General features: G+C 40.3%; 2 protein-coding genes across 3 annotated transcripts; both read left to right on the forward strand.

The window, feature by feature from the left end:
* Positions 1 to 4,990, forward strand: mpv17l2 (MPV17 mitochondrial inner membrane protein like 2). Of its 2 annotated transcripts, none has more exons than XM_086263122.1 (6): positions 1 to 313; positions 1,081 to 1,299; positions 1,672 to 1,833; positions 2,130 to 2,206; positions 2,615 to 2,743; positions 3,864 to 4,990. In XM_086263122.1, the coding sequence occupies exons 1-6, from the start codon at positions 1 to 3 to the stop codon at positions 3,960 to 3,962; spliced, it is 999 nt and encodes a 332-aa protein (XP_086119248.1). In that variant the 3' UTR covers positions 3,963 to 4,990. The 2 variants fall into 2 exon arrangements, with proteins under 2 accessions (XP_086119248.1, XP_086119249.1); XM_086263123.1 differs by lacking the exon at positions 1 to 313 and adding an exon at positions 905 to 963 and having other exon boundaries at positions 3,864 to 4,988.
* A 1,074-nt stretch (positions 4,991 to 6,064) lies between these two features.
* cist1 (colon, intestine and stomach enriched 1) lies at positions 6,065 to 13,547 on the forward strand. Its single transcript, XM_086264527.1, has 4 exons — positions 6,065 to 6,451; positions 8,146 to 8,601; positions 10,346 to 10,509; positions 11,992 to 13,547. Exons 1-4 carry the CDS (start codon positions 6,391 to 6,393, stop codon positions 12,034 to 12,036), a joined length of 726 nt encoding a protein of 241 aa, XP_086120653.1. The 5' UTR covers positions 6,065 to 6,390; the 3' UTR covers positions 12,037 to 13,547.
* Positions 13,548 to 18,875: the final 5,328 nt, after the last annotated feature.

An 18,875-nucleotide genomic window follows, 5' to 3' on the forward strand; every position in this document is an offset into this window, starting at 1 on the left:
ATGGGTGAAAACACGGCCAATATCCAAGAAAAGCTTTTAAAGACTATCATGAAGTCTGGAAAACGTTTACTCACAACCACTTTAAAAAAATTACACGAGAGTCTGGCTTCTTGGAAGCAAAATATAAATAAATGTGGGGTGTCCAAGAACGTGGGGGGTGGGTGTTCTTTGTACAACGAGTTTTCGTTGTTCCTCCCGACCAGCAGGTGTCGCCATCACATCACTGCGCTAATCAGTCATTTGCTCACCCGTCCAAGAGCACGTCAGGTCGTGGATGCAGTCTGCGTATACAAGAAAAAAACTTCTCTTTCCTGTAAGGTTTTTATCGTCGTTTCGCTCTTCATTGCTGGTGGATTAGTGTGTTTATTAATGTTGCGTTGTTAAGTCAGGGAAACGCATCATCTACGCGGAAACGCACATACCGGCTCAGTTTCGCCTCATCTGTCTCTCTGTTGCATGTCGCGTTCACTGGTATCATTGTAAAACCGAATGTAAAATTTCATGTAAACGTCAGTGCCGACCGGGACTGGATTGTTTTAAACAGAAAACATAAAGTGTTCGTCTCTGAGCTGTTAGACCAGAAACTAGCTAACGAGCAGCAGCTGGATAGTTGAACTTTGAACTCGGAGCTTTACAGCTTTTTCAGCACTGTCGGAGATTAATAAAGTCTGTAGTGGTGTTTAAACTACATATGTGGTATTCTTCTCACAGAGGTTCGCAGTTTGTGTATATATAATATACGTTGTGCACATAAAATTGCTTTTAGGTTTTAAGTGAGAAAACAGTGCGGCGCAAAATCAACAAATAATAGGGACCAAGTAGTGTTCTCGCTAAATCTCACGATATTTTAGTATTTGACTGGTAATTTACACAGGCACGTGCATTTACACTCACAGGTGAACAAACATGCCTCCACGTGTCAGCTAGCATTATATTTCCTCTCTCCCTGTGTTGGAAGACCAAGTTGTGTCATTTGTTTTACTCCTTTTATTACAATTTGTTTAGTACAATGAATCTACCTATCCGCTGGCTTTCCGTGCATGAACCCTAAATGTTTGTCTTTTTCCTTCTTCTCCACAGATGACTGTACTTTCTCCTGTCTGAACATCATGCTTCCCCGTGCGGGTAAAGAGTTTCTGGTCCGGATACGGTTCTCCTGGAGGCCGTTCTTCCAAGGCCGCTACCTGCTGGTCACCAATATCATGAGTGGAGGGGTGATGCTGTCTCTGGGAGACATCCTACAGCAGACTCGGGAGAAACACAGGGATCCTGGCAAAATCAGAGACTGGAGCCGAACAGGTGACACAGAGTTTTATGCATTTAATGTCATACACCATTTTCTTATTTTGGCTGATATGCAGGAGAGCTCCAGATCTGTACAGTTTCTAAAATAAAAATATAATGAACTCAAGTAATTTTGGACAAAAGCATCTGCATTGTTGTTAGAATTATCATTTGATTTGGGGATACAGAGGAGAGCATGCCAAAGAACATATGCAAAAACAAATGTAGTTGTCAGCAGTAAAGATTCTGCCAACTGGATTATGCTTAAACACTTTTTAAAAAACAATTCTTACAAAATAAAAAGGAACTCCTACTATTTTGTAATAATCTCATGTTGGGCTATCATGATTTATTTCATGCACGGCTGTTCTCTGTTTGGCTTCAAAGCTCGCATGTTTGCCGTGGGCTGCTCCATGGGTCCTCTCCTGCACTACTGGTACATCTGGCTGGACAGAGTGTACGCGGGCAAAGCTCTCAAAACCTTGGTCAAGAAGGTTGTGGTGGACCAGCTGGTTGCTTCCCCGACCCTGGGCGTGTGGTATTTTTTAGGTGAGAAGGATTTTACTGGTACTAAGTCCTGCTTCTCACACGTTGTTCAGGGTGTGAGCACATGAACAGTTTGTCAGTGACGCGCACACTTGAGAGATCATGTACAGAGGCAAAGGTTGCGCATAAAGATGTGGGTAAGGAAAACCCCCGCGTATAAGACATATATGGGGTTCAAAGGGTATCTGTTTCGAGTAGGCTCAAATTTAGCAGTTCATGTTTATAAGAGCGCTTATCTGAGGGTGGTTTTAATAAAGTGTGGCGTTGACGCATGTCTGACAGAAAACTGTTTATCACAGGTATGGATCTCATGGAGGGGCGCAGTTTATCCGAAGGATGGGCAGAGTTTAGAGGCAAGTTCTGGGAATTTTACAAGGTAAGTAAACCTGGAGGTTGAACATTAATTGTTCTTCATTCATCCCAACTGAAATTCTTCTTTGTCTTTAACAGAAGATGAGAATTTAGCGTTTAAACTGTAGCTGAACATTAAGTAATATAAAATATAACTGTGCTCTACACGGCAAACAGAGGAACTTTACGAGTTACGACTATAAGTTACATGTAGTAATTTAGCTCTGTGCTCTTCTGTCTTAAATCTTGAGGTTGTTGTTGTTACTCAGAAGGTTAAAAAAAAAAAAAAACCCAACCCAGCAGAGCAGATAAAACCTCCCAGTCTCAGCTGGTAACCTGCTGAGCAGACGGAGCACACTTCCCCCCTCTTGTCTGTTTCTCTGAGTAATTAGTACCTGCTTGTTTATCTTATGTGTGTTGTTCTTGCTGACAGGTAGACTGCTGTGTTTGGCCCGCTGCTCAGATGATCAACTTCTACTTTCTCTCGCCCAAGTTCCGCGTCGTGTACATCAACTTTGTCACCTTAGGGTGGGACACCTACCTCTCTTACCTCAAACACAGAGTAAGTCAACCACACAGGAAGTTTTTGGTTTTGTTACCTCTTATTTTACCAATTAACAGCTGTACGGTGCTGTGTGCAGCTCCTCCCAGCTGTGTGTGTTCTGTCTGCATACACATTTCCTCTGGGATGGCGAATGGAGCTGAAACTGTGTGTCACTGGAAGCAGATGGTATGTTTCTGCTCTATGCTGATTGACTGACAAGTGGGCGGAAATAGGGAAGAGTGTGACAGTGGAGTTCACCAGAAATGGAAGAACTACACAGCAAAATCTCCAGTGTTAAATTAACACTGGAGAGTGTCTATATGGGTCCACACCTCTGAGTGTTAAATACAACACTGTTGAGTGTTAAATTAACACTTTTGACAGTGTTATATGTTTAAAAGTAACCTAGTCAGTTTTGAAGATTAACAATGGCTAACACTGAGCAGTGCTGATTTTCTAACACTGGAATATTTCTAACATTTTGAGTTATTTTCCAAACATATAACACTGTCAAAAGTGTTAATTTAACACTCAACGGTGTTGTATTTAACACTCAGAGGTGTGGACCCATATAGACACTCTCCAGTGTTAAATTAACACTGGAGATTTTGCTGTGTATGAAGAAAATTTCAAAGATTAAGAAAAGCAGCATGGAAAGCGCAGGCAGCTACAGTGGACACTATTCATTGTTTGTAACAGTTTCACTTCAGCTCTTTGAATGTCAAATGAACTCTCTCTCCACGGCTGGTTGACCAACAACAGCACAAGAGGGAATGATCTACAGATGGGTTGCACCACATACTTTGTATGCTGCCTCCATCATACAGCAGAGCTCCCTGCAGATAGACAGGCCATCCCTGTACTGCCAACGCCATCCCTGCTGAACCATAGGTTCCAGTATACAGGCAGCCAGTCGGAGGAAAGCTGCTTTAAGCAGGAGGCTGACAGTGGGTGAACTGAGGGGCTCTACAAAGGCTCAGTATGAGCTCAAAAGGATTAATACGGTATATTGGGACTCTTACTCACCAGCGCTGCCCATGAGGTTCATTGCATCTCTGACTTTTCTAATCACTTATGTACAAAAGTGAAGTGATGTTGATCATGTCAGTGCATCCACTGATTTGTATTGTCTTGACAGAAAGACGACCCCCATGCTGAGCTGGCATTAGACAGCAACGTTGCGGATGTACAGAAGGAAGTGCTGCCACAGTCCAAACCGTTGGAGGAGAAGGCTTAAAGAAGCTCAGTAGAGATGATACGTGTTGCTGTTTTTATGCATTTATACTCTTCCTCCCTTTGGAACTGCTGTCGGACTGTTGTGTTCATGCAACAGTGTGTGTTCCTGTGTTGGTCACTCAGATTTAAACTGATGCGTCTCTGGGAAGTTTGAAGTTAAAGTGCTGGTACACTTCTTCTTAACTCCCAAAGAGTTTAAATGTGTCTGTTTATGTGTGAATGATGTGCGCATGGATGAGAAGCTGTTTCACTGCCCTCAGGTACAGCATTTACTGTCAGAGTGAATTGAGCGGCTGTTAAGGGGAAGGTTTAAAAAGTCCCAAAAGTCATTGGACCCAAATTTTAAATCTGATTCTAGTAATGCTTTTACTTTATTTTTTTTAATATGCTTTATTAAAAAAAAAAAAACCAATCAATATTGATGTGAGAGAGCTCTACTACATAACTGCTTCAGCAGCAAACCGCGTCTTTGAACATTGCCTTAATATATCATCCAGTGCTGCGTTTGTTTTAATGTCAATCACTCCATTTAACTTGACCCTCTGAGGTCAAATGAAGCATGATTATGGATCTATTTGTATTTTGTCATATCACATAGAATAACCGTTGAAAATAAGTAATTTTTAACTGTGCAGTAGTTTTTCACTAGTTACTGTAAAACTGACTGTATATTTCTACCAGTTTAATTTATTGATGATTTTTATTTTTTAGCTTTGGCTGGTCCAGTGATGATTTAGTTTATGTGATGATGGGGGGAGAAAAACCAGTATAAATGGTGTTAGCATAAACACTGTGAGGGTGGGGAGCGACACCATCTTCGGTGCTGCTGCTGCGTTCGTATAATGTATTTATTATATGAAATATTTTCCCAGAGTTCTCCACATAAAATGCATCATTGGTGTACTACCTGTGTAAAAGAACTGAGAAGCCATGTATCAGAAGTCTGCTAAGATTTCTGAATGCTGAAGAATTTATTTTCACATAAATTCAAATCAAATAAAAAAAAAACCTTTCTTTTGGCACTTTTGTGGTTCTATCCTAATTATCCATATACTTTAGTTTGGACACATTATGTTACAACATGTTATCAATATTGAAGCAATTGAGAATTAAATGGGATAAAGCGCCCCCCCCCCCCCCCCCCCCCCCTTATTTTTATAACCCAAAAGTAAATATGGTTATATTTGCCCTCCTTATAATGGAGGAGGCTATTACCATCACTGTGTTAGTGTTTTAACAGGAGATATTAGGGACAATGTTACAGTTATTCTCATATGAATGACATTTATATAAATGTATTCTTTAATACTGTGCAAAATTCTTGAGCCACCCCTCATTTTCAAATATTCTCCTTCACAATAACCAGACTTTCTTGGATTTTTAAAGTGGCTTTAAGCAATAGTTCCCTAGATCTCTTTCAGTTGTTTCCTTTGGACATTGACTGCCTTTTTACTCATTTTCACTCCAGTCCTTGTTCTGTACCATTTTCAGAGGAAACATTAGCAGGGCATGTTGTTGCTAGCAGCCCATCACAACAATGCATAATTTGTTCCCATTTATTTGGCCGAGTCTGAAATATGCCAACGATAACACCGCGTGTTGTGTTGTGCCAGCATGGAGGTTCCTAAAGAGCTCTAAGCTGGGAACCTCTGGATGGCAGTGTGACCTAAGAAAAACAAAGAGACAACTGAATATCTACAGCAGATGAACGATGTCTGAAAGTCACGTCGTTTTGAAAAATGAAAACATCCAGAAAAGACCCGAAACGTGACCTGAGAGACACACCTGACCCTTCAGCTACTGTTCACTACTGTTCACTGAGGCCTCATCAGAAATGGTCTCAGGGGAAGGATGGATGCCAAGAAGTCAAATTTACACAACGACTGGTCTGTATGTATAAAGTTTCAGTGATGTACACAATATCAAAAACCTTAAAACAGCATAAAAATGAAAAAGTAAAGTTGAAGACTCAACTTAAAAAGAATAACATGCGAGGCAGAAATAAGCTCCACTGCACCTGATTCAACAAAAGTGTCAAACGTGCAGTGGACAAAATGATTTTCTTGTTTCATCAAAAATAAAGTGTCCAGCTCTGTGCTGCAGCATAAGCAGCCTGCACAGTGCAGAGTAAAAGACCTGGGATAGCATAGGTCATTGCAGCTGGCAGCATGAGACAACTTTCATGTTTAAAATCTATTTTAGAAGTAAAAACTAATCTGCAGCTGCCTGCAGCAGGAATAGAAGCAAAAGCAAACACACACAACCTTGTTTAAATATTGACTGATAGTGTGAAGGGTTTAATGCTTGATATGCAACAGCCCGTGTTTGGAGCACATCCTGCTGTCAAGGATGTAGTTACCGCATGTGTGTGCATGTGCGTTTGTCTGTGAATGTCACTGATATGACTGCCAGCCACTTCCCCTCTCAACATGCCCGCAACGATGCACCTCACTCTGCTGGTGTCCCTGTTAACAGCGACAGTCATCAGTGGTAAGTCAGCATTTTTCAACAAGTTTTCACTTCTCAAAATTTTGTGTTCTATATGTTTGAACGTTAGGCTGAAGTCTTGTAGAAGTGCAAATTTATGCAAACAGGAAGCTTCGTGCAGTGAGAGACAGTCGGCCGGTTTGCCTGTGGCAGCGCGGCACTGGCTCTTGTTTTAAGTGTAATAAGAAGCAACCGTGTGTTGTCACAGACACATTTGTATTCATTCTGTTGCTGTTCATTACTACAAAATTCATATCATAAGTAAAGCGTGTATCTGTAAAACATAAGGGGAAGTTCACACCTGGGTGTAGACTGGGGCTAATATTTAATCAGTGATAGTGAGCTGAAGTCGAGCCTCCTGTGGCAAACACTTTACTGAACACACGTTGCAATTGCTTTAATATTACCTGACCCACTGCTATGCGCCAACACAATCTGCTTTTAGACACTTGCAGCATGTCGTAGTTTTCTGAAATTTACTTTGTTTTTGTTCTTTTGTCAAGTTTAAAGTCGTTTCTTGCCTCAGAAAGTTGTCACAGCATTCTTACCTTAAGCTCCTCTGGATCTTTGCCCACATCCCATAACTGTACAAGTACAGTTATGTGATTTAAAGCTCCTAAACGCTCATGTATTTACCACTTAAAATCTCAGCTTCGTCATAGTTTGAAGGTTTTCCGGTGTGTTTTCTTTGTACACAAAGCGGATTTTAGGGGTAAAACAGTAACAGGTAGAGCAGCTACAGTGTTGATGAGGACCCCAACCTGAACCCTAAAGTGCCTACACTCAAACACCTGCCAAACTTCAATCCCACACGGCTCCGTAAAGAAATCTAAAACCGTCTTCATAAACAGTCCGAGGCCACAAAGATGATGCACATATAGATTGTTATTGTCTCAGGGATGTGAATCTAACATGATTTTATGATAAACGTGGTGTGAGTGGGTGTGGGCGGTGACTAGAAGATGAAACTTACAGAGTTCCATGATGAAAGTGAGCTTTGCGTAATGCATCATTACTATCATGTTAATTACATGTGACTTAAGTAATAGTGGCAAAACTCCAGAATAGTGAATTTAAAGGTGTAGCATTCAAAATTTCTAATCTGTGATAATAAAGCTTATATTTAGGTTAAGGTAGGGTTACTTGATTAAAACGAATCAAATGTGAAATAAGAGCCTACATGACCACTTCAGAATCACCTGGGATTTATTTTTGTACTATATTTTGCACTCAATAAAACGATTTTTCAGCAATAATTTTGAGTAAAATGCAGCTGAAATACATCCTTATTATAGAGTTTACCAAAAATTTAAGTACCAGCAACGTTCTGTTAGTCTGTGTCAGACATCAGATATGTATTTTGCTATTCAAACTCTGGGATATTCAATGATCTAAAAGTTGGTTATAGAAAAAAATCATACAAAGCAATTATTTTGTGTCAGAACTTTTTGATGATTACAACAACACCATGCTCTGTCAATAGGAAGGGCTAGGGTTAGTGCACAGCATTAAGCCATGCTTGTCTGCATTAGTGCTCTCATGCATTAAAAACATCCAGTGCAAGTATGGAAAAATGTAAATAAAACTTTCTTTGTGGTTTGTTGGCACCTTTAAGATGCCAACAAACCACTTGATCATTATCTCAATAAGGTGTGAATGCAGCATCTTATATTTATGTGCTGTTTGCTGCTCTGCAGAAACCACCACTTCCTCCAGCTCATCCACTGCACAAACAACCACTAACAAACCATACTCACAAACAACAATACTCCAGACTACCACTGAAAGAACAACACATCCAACCACAGCTGAAACGACAACACATCCAACCACAGCTGAAACGACAACACATCCAACTACAGCTGAAACGACAACACATCCAACCACAGCTGAAACGACAACACATCCAACTACAGCTGAAACGACAACACATCCAACTACAGCTGAAACGACAGTGCAGTCCACGACCATCATCACTTCGGCTTCACCAAAAACGCAGCAGACAGACGACACCACCCCCAGCCCACCTCCTCAAACCACAGCAAACAACCAGACATCAAATGAGACAGCTTTGCCAACTGAAACAACGCTCCCATCTGCATCAGCATCACCAAACATCACTGCAACCACCACTGTGAACACAACTGACACAGGTCAAAAAACATCCAGTCCGCTCTTTTTTTGCCATTTTAAAAGAAATTAATGCACTTTTGGGGGTTCAAGGACAGTGAGAAACAATACAGATGGACAAATTTATACATAGCAATGCCATACTTTATGACCTAAAACAAACAAAATGCTTTTGCGTGCACAGATTAAATTCATTTGCATGTTATGGTGGATTTCTTCTCAGGTTTCAATGAAATTTTGATGACAAGACCCAGATAGCAAGGAGACATTGACTAAACATTGTTTCAATATCAGGTGCTTCTATTGAATCAACGTTGAAATCTGACGTTGACCCAATGTCACTTTTGCACCCTTTTCTAATATTGAAACAACGTCATGTTTTGATATTGAATCAATGTTGAACGCTGACATTGATTCAACGTCAAATTTTCAAACACTGTTAATGTTGAAACAATCTCAGATTCTGATATTGAATCACTGTTGAACTCTGATGTTGATTTTCCATCACTTTTGCACCCTTGGTTACTATTGAAACAATAAAGTCATGATTAAAAATCAGTACTTAAAAGGTATTTGTATTAATAAAAAACCGCTGCAAATTACCAGCAATACTTAAACCTGCAAAAAAGACAATTGTATATGATCCCCAAATAGGAAACCCATAAAATACTGGACATTGTCTTACAATTTGTCATGTCCATAATAATATCCCTATAAAATGAAGCATCTGGCATTATGTAATAAAAATGACAGACATCTCTGTATCAATTACAAAGTAATTTATTATATTTTTGAAAAAGTTTCTTTGTTACATGTATTGGATACAGGTCACTTATTTTTTTTAGTTTACTCGGGGATCAAACTGGATATCAGGCATCCTGCACCACCCATGTTTTCTGAAGGGTAGCGGAGACATTTCTGCACTGCTTGGGCGAAGGCAAACTCAGAAACAGCGTTTACCCCCACCCGCTGAGTCAGACCATCTAGGACACAAACAAACACAAAAAGAAGAAAAAAAAAAGCCAAATTAGAGCTTAAATATGAATAACCTATTGTCTATTGTCTTCAGCAGGGAGAAAGCATCTAAACTACCAGGCTGATTAATATGAAAGTCACAAGGCAGAAATCAGCAAACTTTAAGAACTTACCATTGCTTTATTTGCCTCCGGTCATTGCAGTTCATTTCGTCTATGTTGTTAAATGGCTAATCCAGAGGCAATACCCTAGCATGAACAGGGTCAGTGCTGCAGGATTAACGGAAGGCTCTGAACTTCTCACGGAGGTCCCTGACTTCTCTGATCAGCTCTGTTATCATGATCATTCACCAGTGTGTGAATGTGTGTGTGTGAATGGGTGGATGACTGGATATGTAAAGCGCTTTGGGGTCCTTAGGGACTAGTAAAGCGCTATATAAATACAGGCCATTTACCATTTTACCATATCATAAGTTTTTGGAAGGCTGCATCTATTGAAAAGAACAATAACACAAAGAATACTGGCTTGTGATAAACTGGATAAGCATTGTGATGAGAAAAACAACTATATCCATAAGTGACAAACAACTGCCCAGGGGAATTTATTTGTCATGACAAATAAATTCCCCTGGGCAGTTGTTTGTTTAAGTCAATTAATAAATGAGGCATAAAACCAATGGTGTGACTTGTGCAAAGCAAATATGATTTCTTCTTACATTAGTATAATTTCAGCTGTGTCCAGCAAATATTGCATTTGTTTATCTCATCGTTTCTCTGTTTGTCTCCCCCTCAGGTTTTTCACCCGACTGGGAAAAAGATGACCTGGCGTCAAACCCCGGCCTAGTCGCTATCATTTGCATCTTCTGTATCGTCCTCGCCCTCGTTCTCGTGGTACTCACAGTGAAATGTATCCGATCGCCGAGATCCAATTTTGAGAGGCTCGAAGATATGCCGATGGTGAGATAGAAAACGTGACAGATATTCACAGTTCCAGAGGGTGAATCCTAATCTTAATCTTACTGTAGGTCTGGTATACATCTTAAAAATCAGCACTGAAACACACAAAATGACAAACTTCTTGAATATTGTTTCAAGAATATAATTCATGAGTTTTAGTATGAGGCTCTGCCTGCTGTAGGTTACTCATCCCAGCAGGGGGAGGCAGGTGCTGGTTAACACGTAGAAAACATGGATTTGCCCGTAACATGGATTTGGAGCAAGGCCAACACGTTCCAGGATTTTGCTTCACGGGGATGTTAACTGTCAGCCCCCCACCATGAGTAACACGTAAAAGTTTCCCAGCATTAAATGTCGTCTTCTTCTTGTTCCTGTCTCCTTAGTAATGAGGACAGTGGTTTCTCATTTACACGAACAGGAAGTGTGAGTGGATTGTCTGTGTGTGAAAAGTGTGGTGACTATTTCTCAAGAGAAGCTTATCATTAGAGCCGCATCAGCGCGTCGCCAGATAGTTTTAAACTGTTGGCATATCTCAATCTCAGCAGCAAGGGTCTAATCAAGAATGGGATTTCTGAAAAGCAAACCTTCTCTCTCACACTTACGGAGCACTTACAGGTTCATGTATGTATCTAGTGTGCAGAGACAATATCACAAAGACTTTTCAGATGACCCACAATGAGGCTGCCAATATGTGTGAAATAGAATAAAATACTGCTATTCTGGTAACCGCTGCAAAACAAGACCTGCAGCGCTGTACGGACCAGTGTTCTTTATAAGGTGTTCTACGAGTGTAAATCTTTATTGCTGCATGACTGGGCATTGTGCTGGAGTGTACTTTATACCGTACGAGCTACATATCCGACAACATGAGCTGAAAAACAACTGATCCTCCAATATGAGCAGGTCGGGACTTAATGATAACTTGCAGGGTTAATAAATGACAAACAATCCCCTGTAGAAATCGGATAATATGATCTAGATAATGTCCATGTATGACCACATCCATGACGCTTTTTTTCTTCACACATTCTTAGCAATTTCCTTTTGATTATTCCTGACATTATGAGAAAAGAGAATAAGATAAGTATGAAACATTTAAGCTTCCCTTCCCAGGAGTTTCTCAACCTCATCTTCACATGGTAATCCCTTCTCACATTCACTAATTTAACATTTAAAACGGGTAAAAAGACGGTTTTTTCAGAGGCTTGTCTCCGTCAGCTGATTGTCAGTCCTTAACGTTAATTACATTAATATGCCTAAAGCGGGACCGCAAAGACTTCACCTATTGTTAATCTGAACGGGGAAAAGAATGCCTATCACTGTAATCGGATAAAAGAAAAACAACAGAACACATTGTACTGTAAAAGAACCACTTTAGTTCAGATGGTAAAGCAGGTACTGGACATTCAGTGCAGGCACTTTATCACCACGCTGACTGCTGGTTAACTGTGAATGGGTTGTTTGTTTTCTGTGAACTCTCAGGGCAAAGTGAATGAGGAGTCTCCGTTCGCCCACTACTCGAAATGACAGAATGCGCTTGTGGACGCCGAAGGCCCGGGACGGGTCCAACCTGCCGAACGACTCTGACATCATCAGGCTCGGCTTTACGTAGCACTTTATTCAATGCCAGTGAAATATTTTGGCCTCATTCATTTTGGTTTTAATTAAGTGTAATCAGGTAACTACAACTGTCGCTTCCTCCATAGTAAAATCTGAAAATCAGCCTGAAAGGTAAACCTTCATACATAACGCTTGCTAAACTGGTGACATGTATAATTTTGTAAGCACTACAACTCAGATTTACACTGGTGATTTAATAAGAGTGCAGATTTCGATTTTACATAACGCTTTAACAAAGTCATAACTGGAATGTACAAGTGTACAAATGTGATCTTATCTGGAGTGGCATATATGATGTATGAATTGTGGGGTCTGAGGTCTTCTGTGCAAGCAAAGCTCAGACGCAAAAAGTCACAGTGCTGAGCACATGTTTTAGACCACCGGCCAGTGTAAGGTTTATGCCATAGCTGTTATAAATTAACAATTCTGGTACTTACCAAAATCATTTTTTAATGATTCTGTAATAGTTAAACCACCAGTGTGCTCTTAAATTAAGATCATATTTTTAATGCTAAAATATAAATATTGTTGTTATAAAAATAGAATAAAAAGAGTAAAGGCATCATTAGTTTATGATTAAATTAACTTTGATTAAAACCTACTTACTTGCATTCTTGAACAGAACAATTACTGCTTGAACATCATGCTTGATTAATTTCTGACTTCCTACAGACATCCTCAGTGTTTTAAACTTGTTTTAAATGAGCTTTTTGGCACAGTTCAAAAATATTTTTCTTTTGTTTTTCTAATAGCAGGTAGTCTAATAAATGTGTTATGCACTGGAAATATCAGAAAAACTGTGGGGCCACTGACAGAATCTTTATGGTTAAAACACTAAACAATAGGCTCATGTTCTTATTACTGATAGAAAAAATACTTGTGTATTTGTATGCACTAAAACAGGTACCGCTAATTATTTCTATGTTCACTCTAAAATTAATATCAAGCCATTCACATTAGTCACATCAGAAATGTTTCCAGGTTCAGGAAAATCTCGGGACTCATTTCCAACAAAAACACGTGCAATTCTACTTTGTCTTGCTAATCTTGATGAATGTAAACAGATTTGCTTATGCTTATAAACAGATTCAAATATAGAATTGGATCCTTTCTGCTTTAAATGCCTTAATAATTAATATCCCTGAGCTAGCCTGCACAAAAATGATAAAAGTCATATTTCTAGACATTTTAATTGTGGCTCAAAGTAACTTTTTTCATGAAATGCTGTCACACTGAGTCTGTGTGGCAAATCTGCTATCCTACACTCAATTTTGCAGTGACTTGAATGCTTTCCTGCCATTTCAACAAAATGATTTAATAAGTCAGTGTTTTGTAAATCGGGACGATGACATGCTGTGTACCAACTACATAATTGTGATGTTTTAATGAAAATAAAAACCTTGATGTGGTGTTTTTCACTTTCCTGTAATGTGTCCCTTGTTGCTACCTCAGGTTAAGATTACGTAAACCTTTTACCCAGCCAGTTATCTGGAAAACCCCACCAGCAACTTCCTTTAACCTACGTCTTCAGCTATGTACCAACATGCCAGAGCTCCTCAGACACATGACTCACACTCCAAAGATAAAGAGAAACATCTCCAGGGCTCGAAGGTGAGGATTACCCAAAAAGGCCATGACTATTTAAGAGGACTGGCGATTGAGGCTAAACCAAATGAGCGTCTGGATAAGAATGTGACTGGGACCTCATTACCAAGACATCCTGCCAATGAAAATATAAATGGGCTACATGAAAGTGTGACTACTCAAGCGGTTTTGTTTGTATTGGAACTGTAAATGATTCATATTTTGTGAGGAAACCCTTTAACCCTTTAAGAGAGACACAAAAACAAGCTGTGGGAATCTCAGATGTGAGGCATTAACATGAAAGCCTTGTTTGGTTAAAGCACAAGACCTTTTATGAGTGTAACTGAACTTTTTTGGATCTAAAGAGTTGCACAAGCTGACAGTGGGAAGTAAAAGAGAGGTTTAAATTCCAGAGAGAAAGACACACTCAGTGAAAAAAGACTATGTGTGCAACTCGTGCAAGGAAACAAACAGGGCAAATTAGGACTGGCTAAAAGATCGATCTCGTAAAATTCCTCAGATACCACTGCACTGCTCTTGTTTTATTGTTAATGCTGAGATAAGTACAGGGAAAGAAGCACTGCAATCAGGTCAGATGGCATATCAGGGAAAGAACTATTTGAGCATCTCTTAAACTTTGATCTTTTGTTATAATGATCCAAATCTGCTGATGAAGTTACTTTGTGAAAATAAATTTCCTCTAATATTCTGAGAACGGGCACAATCATTACTCAAAAGGAACGCAAAACAAACTTAGTAGTCTTAACGCAAACAAGTATTTAAAACTTTGTTCTTTTTCTTGTAAAATCTTCCACTTTTTTTCAATACCGGACTCAAACATAGACAAATTCACAACGATGGCTGATGGTCTGTAGCATACACTCACTGGCCACTTTGTAAGGTACCCCACAAATATCTATTTAGCCAATCACATGGCAGCAACATTTAAGCATGTGTACATGCTCATGACAACCTGCAGAAGTTCAAACTAAGCATAAGAATGAGGTAAAAAAAAAAAAAAAAAAAAGTGATTTAAGTGACTTTGAACATGGTTGGTGGTGTCAGATGGGCTGGTCCCAGTATTTCAGAAACTGCTGATCTGCAGGGATTTTCCCACGCAGTCATCTACAGGGTTCGATCGTGCAGCCGACAGTTCTGCAGCAACCGTGTGTGACGCTCTCGTGTCAATACGGACCAAAAATCTCACAGGAATGACTCCATCACATTATTAAATATTCATAAATCTAAATAAATCTATGCCACGTATTAAGTGAATTATGAACACGTGTTAATGCAAAAGATAGTCTTATCCAGTACTAGCAAGGTGAGCGCAGACTGACAGTCCATAAAACGTAATTTTAACCAAAAACGTGGAGGAAAAAACAGAACCATATCACCGCCGATAAGTTTAAGTGACCTAAATAAATGACAGATAAACAAAACAAACGGAATCAGGTGTACGTGCCAGATCAATCGAATAGTAAAAAGGTACAAAGGCGCTTCAGCAGCCAGGTGCACTCAGCTGCACCGGGCGTGAAGCTGGCCTGCCACAGACCTCGTGGCCGGCGTAGTGAGCTTGTTTACGTCTCGCGGCTTCGCTTCCTGCCATGTGATCCGCTGGCTGACGTCGCAGTGACGGAAGGGCACGGACCTCTGCATGCAGCAGAGTTTGAAGTCTAAAAGTAAGTGACTAATTTGCAGCAATAAAAATGGATAAATGCAGTAGTGTTACCTGAGCAAGTTCGAGCAGTACTTCACTGTAAAGGCAGACGAGACAAGACGGCGGGTCGCTGCGGTGAGTGTGAAATAAGACTTTAACTTCCAGACTAACTGTACCTGCACCTCAGATGCGCTCAGATGGGTAACTCCTAAACAGCTTTTTAACGGAGTAACCCGACGTTAAAGACTTCAGCGCTGACAGTTTTCTCATGAGAGAGGACATTTAGAAGAGCACCAGTTTCCTTTTCACACTCTTGCGGTGGCGATCAGAACCCTGCCCAGATACTCAGCATTGATTTCAGAGCGATCATAAAGAAAGTAACGTCATATCTGATCATATATAACACACTCACCTACTTCTAATAATAGTCATTGTGTAAAAAAAAGCAAACAAACAAAATCAAACATAAAAAACCGTCTACTCCATAAATGTTTCCATGGATGTTCTTCCTTGTAATCATGACAAGATTCTGTTGTAGTGGTATAGTTCTGCTCTATTACATGTCAATAATACTTTGAACGGCAGGATTTATTAAGCAGTTCGAGGGGTAGTTTCAACTGTGTGCGTTAAACTTTCTGAATAATTCATCTTCCCCAGCAAAGCCACAAGGAATGTTCCCTCCTTCTACTTCTATCTCCTTCCTTCCTCCATATCTGCTTCCTTCACTCTCTCTGTGTGACCCCCGCACAGACACTCAGAGCGTCTTCCTCATTTTCACACAGATCTTCCTTTCCTTCTTTCTGTCTCTCTTGCTTTCACCCAAAAAACTGACAGCAACAGCTGAAATACTATCTCGCCTGATCATCACCTTGTCGTTATCTCCCTTTTCTTTCTGACTTGTTTTCTCACAAACAAACGCATAGTTTCCAAGCCACGAGTTACAAGGAAAGCGGTCTCGACATCTTCATGTCTCAGCATGCACACTTGTCTTTGCCTTAAGCTTCTAATTGGATCTTGCAAATGTGGGTGATTTGTTATTTCTCTGCTGTATTGCTTGTACTTTGTTTACCACTTTGCAGCATTTGCCTTCCTGTAAGTACTAATATAATTACATTCCTGAAACAGACTGGGGTTATTGTTATAGAAAATGCTCATACAGATACATACAGCTGTTACCGATTAGGAATGACAGATCAGAAATTACTTTTCTAAATATCTGAGTTTTTAGAGAAACTCATGTTTCCCGGGTTTAACTCTACTGGAGTATGTTTTATGTTTCCCTTTTAAACTCCCTAAAACAAATGCTCTACCTTTACAAAACCGATTTTTAATAATAAAGGCGTGTGCGCTTCCATTTTTCCCCATTTCTGTGAGAATGTTTGAGATGGGGTGAGTTTTTGGTGGGTCAGCAGTGATTCTCTCAGCCTCCCTCCATCAACCCATTAACAGGAGTGATAAGGTCTCCCCAGTGTGACATGTGAGAGAGTTTTTCTCTGTCCCAGAGCTTTCATTCACACAAACGGGTTACATAATTCTGCAGTTTTCTTCTTGTTCGGTCAGACCCGTTTTTTTGCCATGGGAAACTTTTGAAATCCTGCAGTGTCATCAGTTTGAGAAACAAAGATAAACAAGGAAGAAAATGCAGAATGATCCGTGCCACCTGGAGTCATCCAGAGCAGCTTGGAGTTCAGCGTCTTGCCTAAGGACTCCTGAATCACGGACCCTAAAGTTAGGGGGCTGTACGACTGGAGGCACAGCCACCCGAGGGAGACCGTTCTCTCTGCATCCATTAGATGGCAGCCTGCCACACTGCTAATCCTCCTGCGTCCTGCTCTCCTCATCTGAGCAGAATCACAAAGCTTGTGCCTGAAACTGTATGACTCACTCTGTTTGACAGAAAAATGAGATTTGTCTTGTCACTTTATTAGAATTGACAATGGTGAGAAGAAGAAGGGGAGGCTTTGGAGAGAGAAAAAGTCACCGTGCCATTTACTGACATCTGACTAATTTACAGTCTTAATTTTATCAGCAGCGTTTCTTTCATGTAATTACTATTCTTACAAATTACGTCGGTCATGACTTGATTCTGACCTATGTCGCATTTATTGCGAGGATCTATTTGCGTCATTTTTCAATCATTTTAGATCAACCACTTGATTTGGGATATAGCGCCGTTTGTAAGTCATGCATGATTGTTGCGCAGACTTTTTCTAAGTCTTATCAGCCTAGATTGAAAGAAGCCTGTCTGCTATCTGCTGTGCGTCACCACAAATACCAGCATCAGAAGACGCCTTGGGTGTTCACTTTATGGTAGCAAGATTGGAGGATGTATAAGAAGGTGCCGCCGCTCTTATAGTTAATCATTACATGCTGTGCTGTACAAGAGTGGGGAGTTCAACTAACGTGCAACGTGCGATCTTTTGCAAGGCTGGGTCGCAAAGTAGTGTAAAATGAGAGCTGTTGATGCTGGGTTTACTTAAGCGAACGGAGAAATGTGCGCAATATTTTTATGCATGATTGCACTGGGTAAAAAGCGTAACACTCGATCTTGTTATGCTCACTTTGCCTGATAGCAGACAGAAGTTGCAACTTGTTGCACTTCTACCTTAAGTGTGGCGTCGCTTCCAGTCTAACTGATGTTTGCAGAGAAAGATGATCACCTTACTCCTTGGCCAAACCCCACAGTTTGACAAAAAGAGTGACGGGTAATCGTCGGCCGTCACCCAGCTTCCATTGGGTTAGCCATGTGTGGTTTCGGTCCAATTTTATGTGGCAATCCTGGACCATCAACTCAGTGGAGTGCACCGATGCAAAGGTCTGGAATCACTTTTCAGCCACGCCTGCATTTAATGAAGCACTTATTAAATAGTCATTAGGGCTCTGATATTCTGCCAGCTATGCTTATAAACAGACCCATCTTCCAGCACACATTCTAAATAGCCATTGCAGACAATTGCACACATAACTAAAATGCTATTCGTGGTTCTATTAAGTAGTTTTGTCAGGGAGCCCTGCTTTTTAGAAAGTTGGTAGCTTACACCTTACTTGGGGTCAGGGTGTTCCCAAGTAAGGATTCACAAGAGATTTGTGCCTGAGAAACCCATCATCCTCTGAGCTGAAAGTCATCTCCTGTCAAGTAAAAAAGCCACCTGACATTATTTCAAGAAGCGACAGATTGCCACAAATAGACAGACCTTTGAAGAATTGTTTCTGCACTCTACCAAAAAGCATCTTGAAACCAGAACATCAAAAAAAGAAGAAGAAAAACCCTCCTGTTGGGGTGCGCTTCAAAGGACAGAGGGTTTTCAGGTCTCAAGAAGGTCCTTTTTACCTTATAGGCAAAAGCAAATAAAGACTGCAGCATCACAGTGAGCTCTCCAAAGATTAAAAAATTTGGAAAGATCCACTTGGTGTTACAACTTGAGATGAGAATCCTTCTGTCACAGCATCTATCTTCAATGGTTCTCAATAGCAGGCCTTTTTCACAGCACACATCTTCATT

This window comes from Aulonocara sp. 'chitande type north' Nkhata Bay, linkage group LG15, assembly GCF_057382095.1.
Source record: "Aulonocara sp. 'chitande type north' Nkhata Bay isolate Kocher_YH1m ecotype deep benthic linkage group LG15, A_spYH_male_GT1.1, whole genome shotgun sequence".
NCBI classification, from domain to species: Eukaryota; Metazoa; Chordata; class Actinopteri; order Cichliformes; family Cichlidae; genus Aulonocara; species Aulonocara sp. 'chitande type north' Nkhata Bay.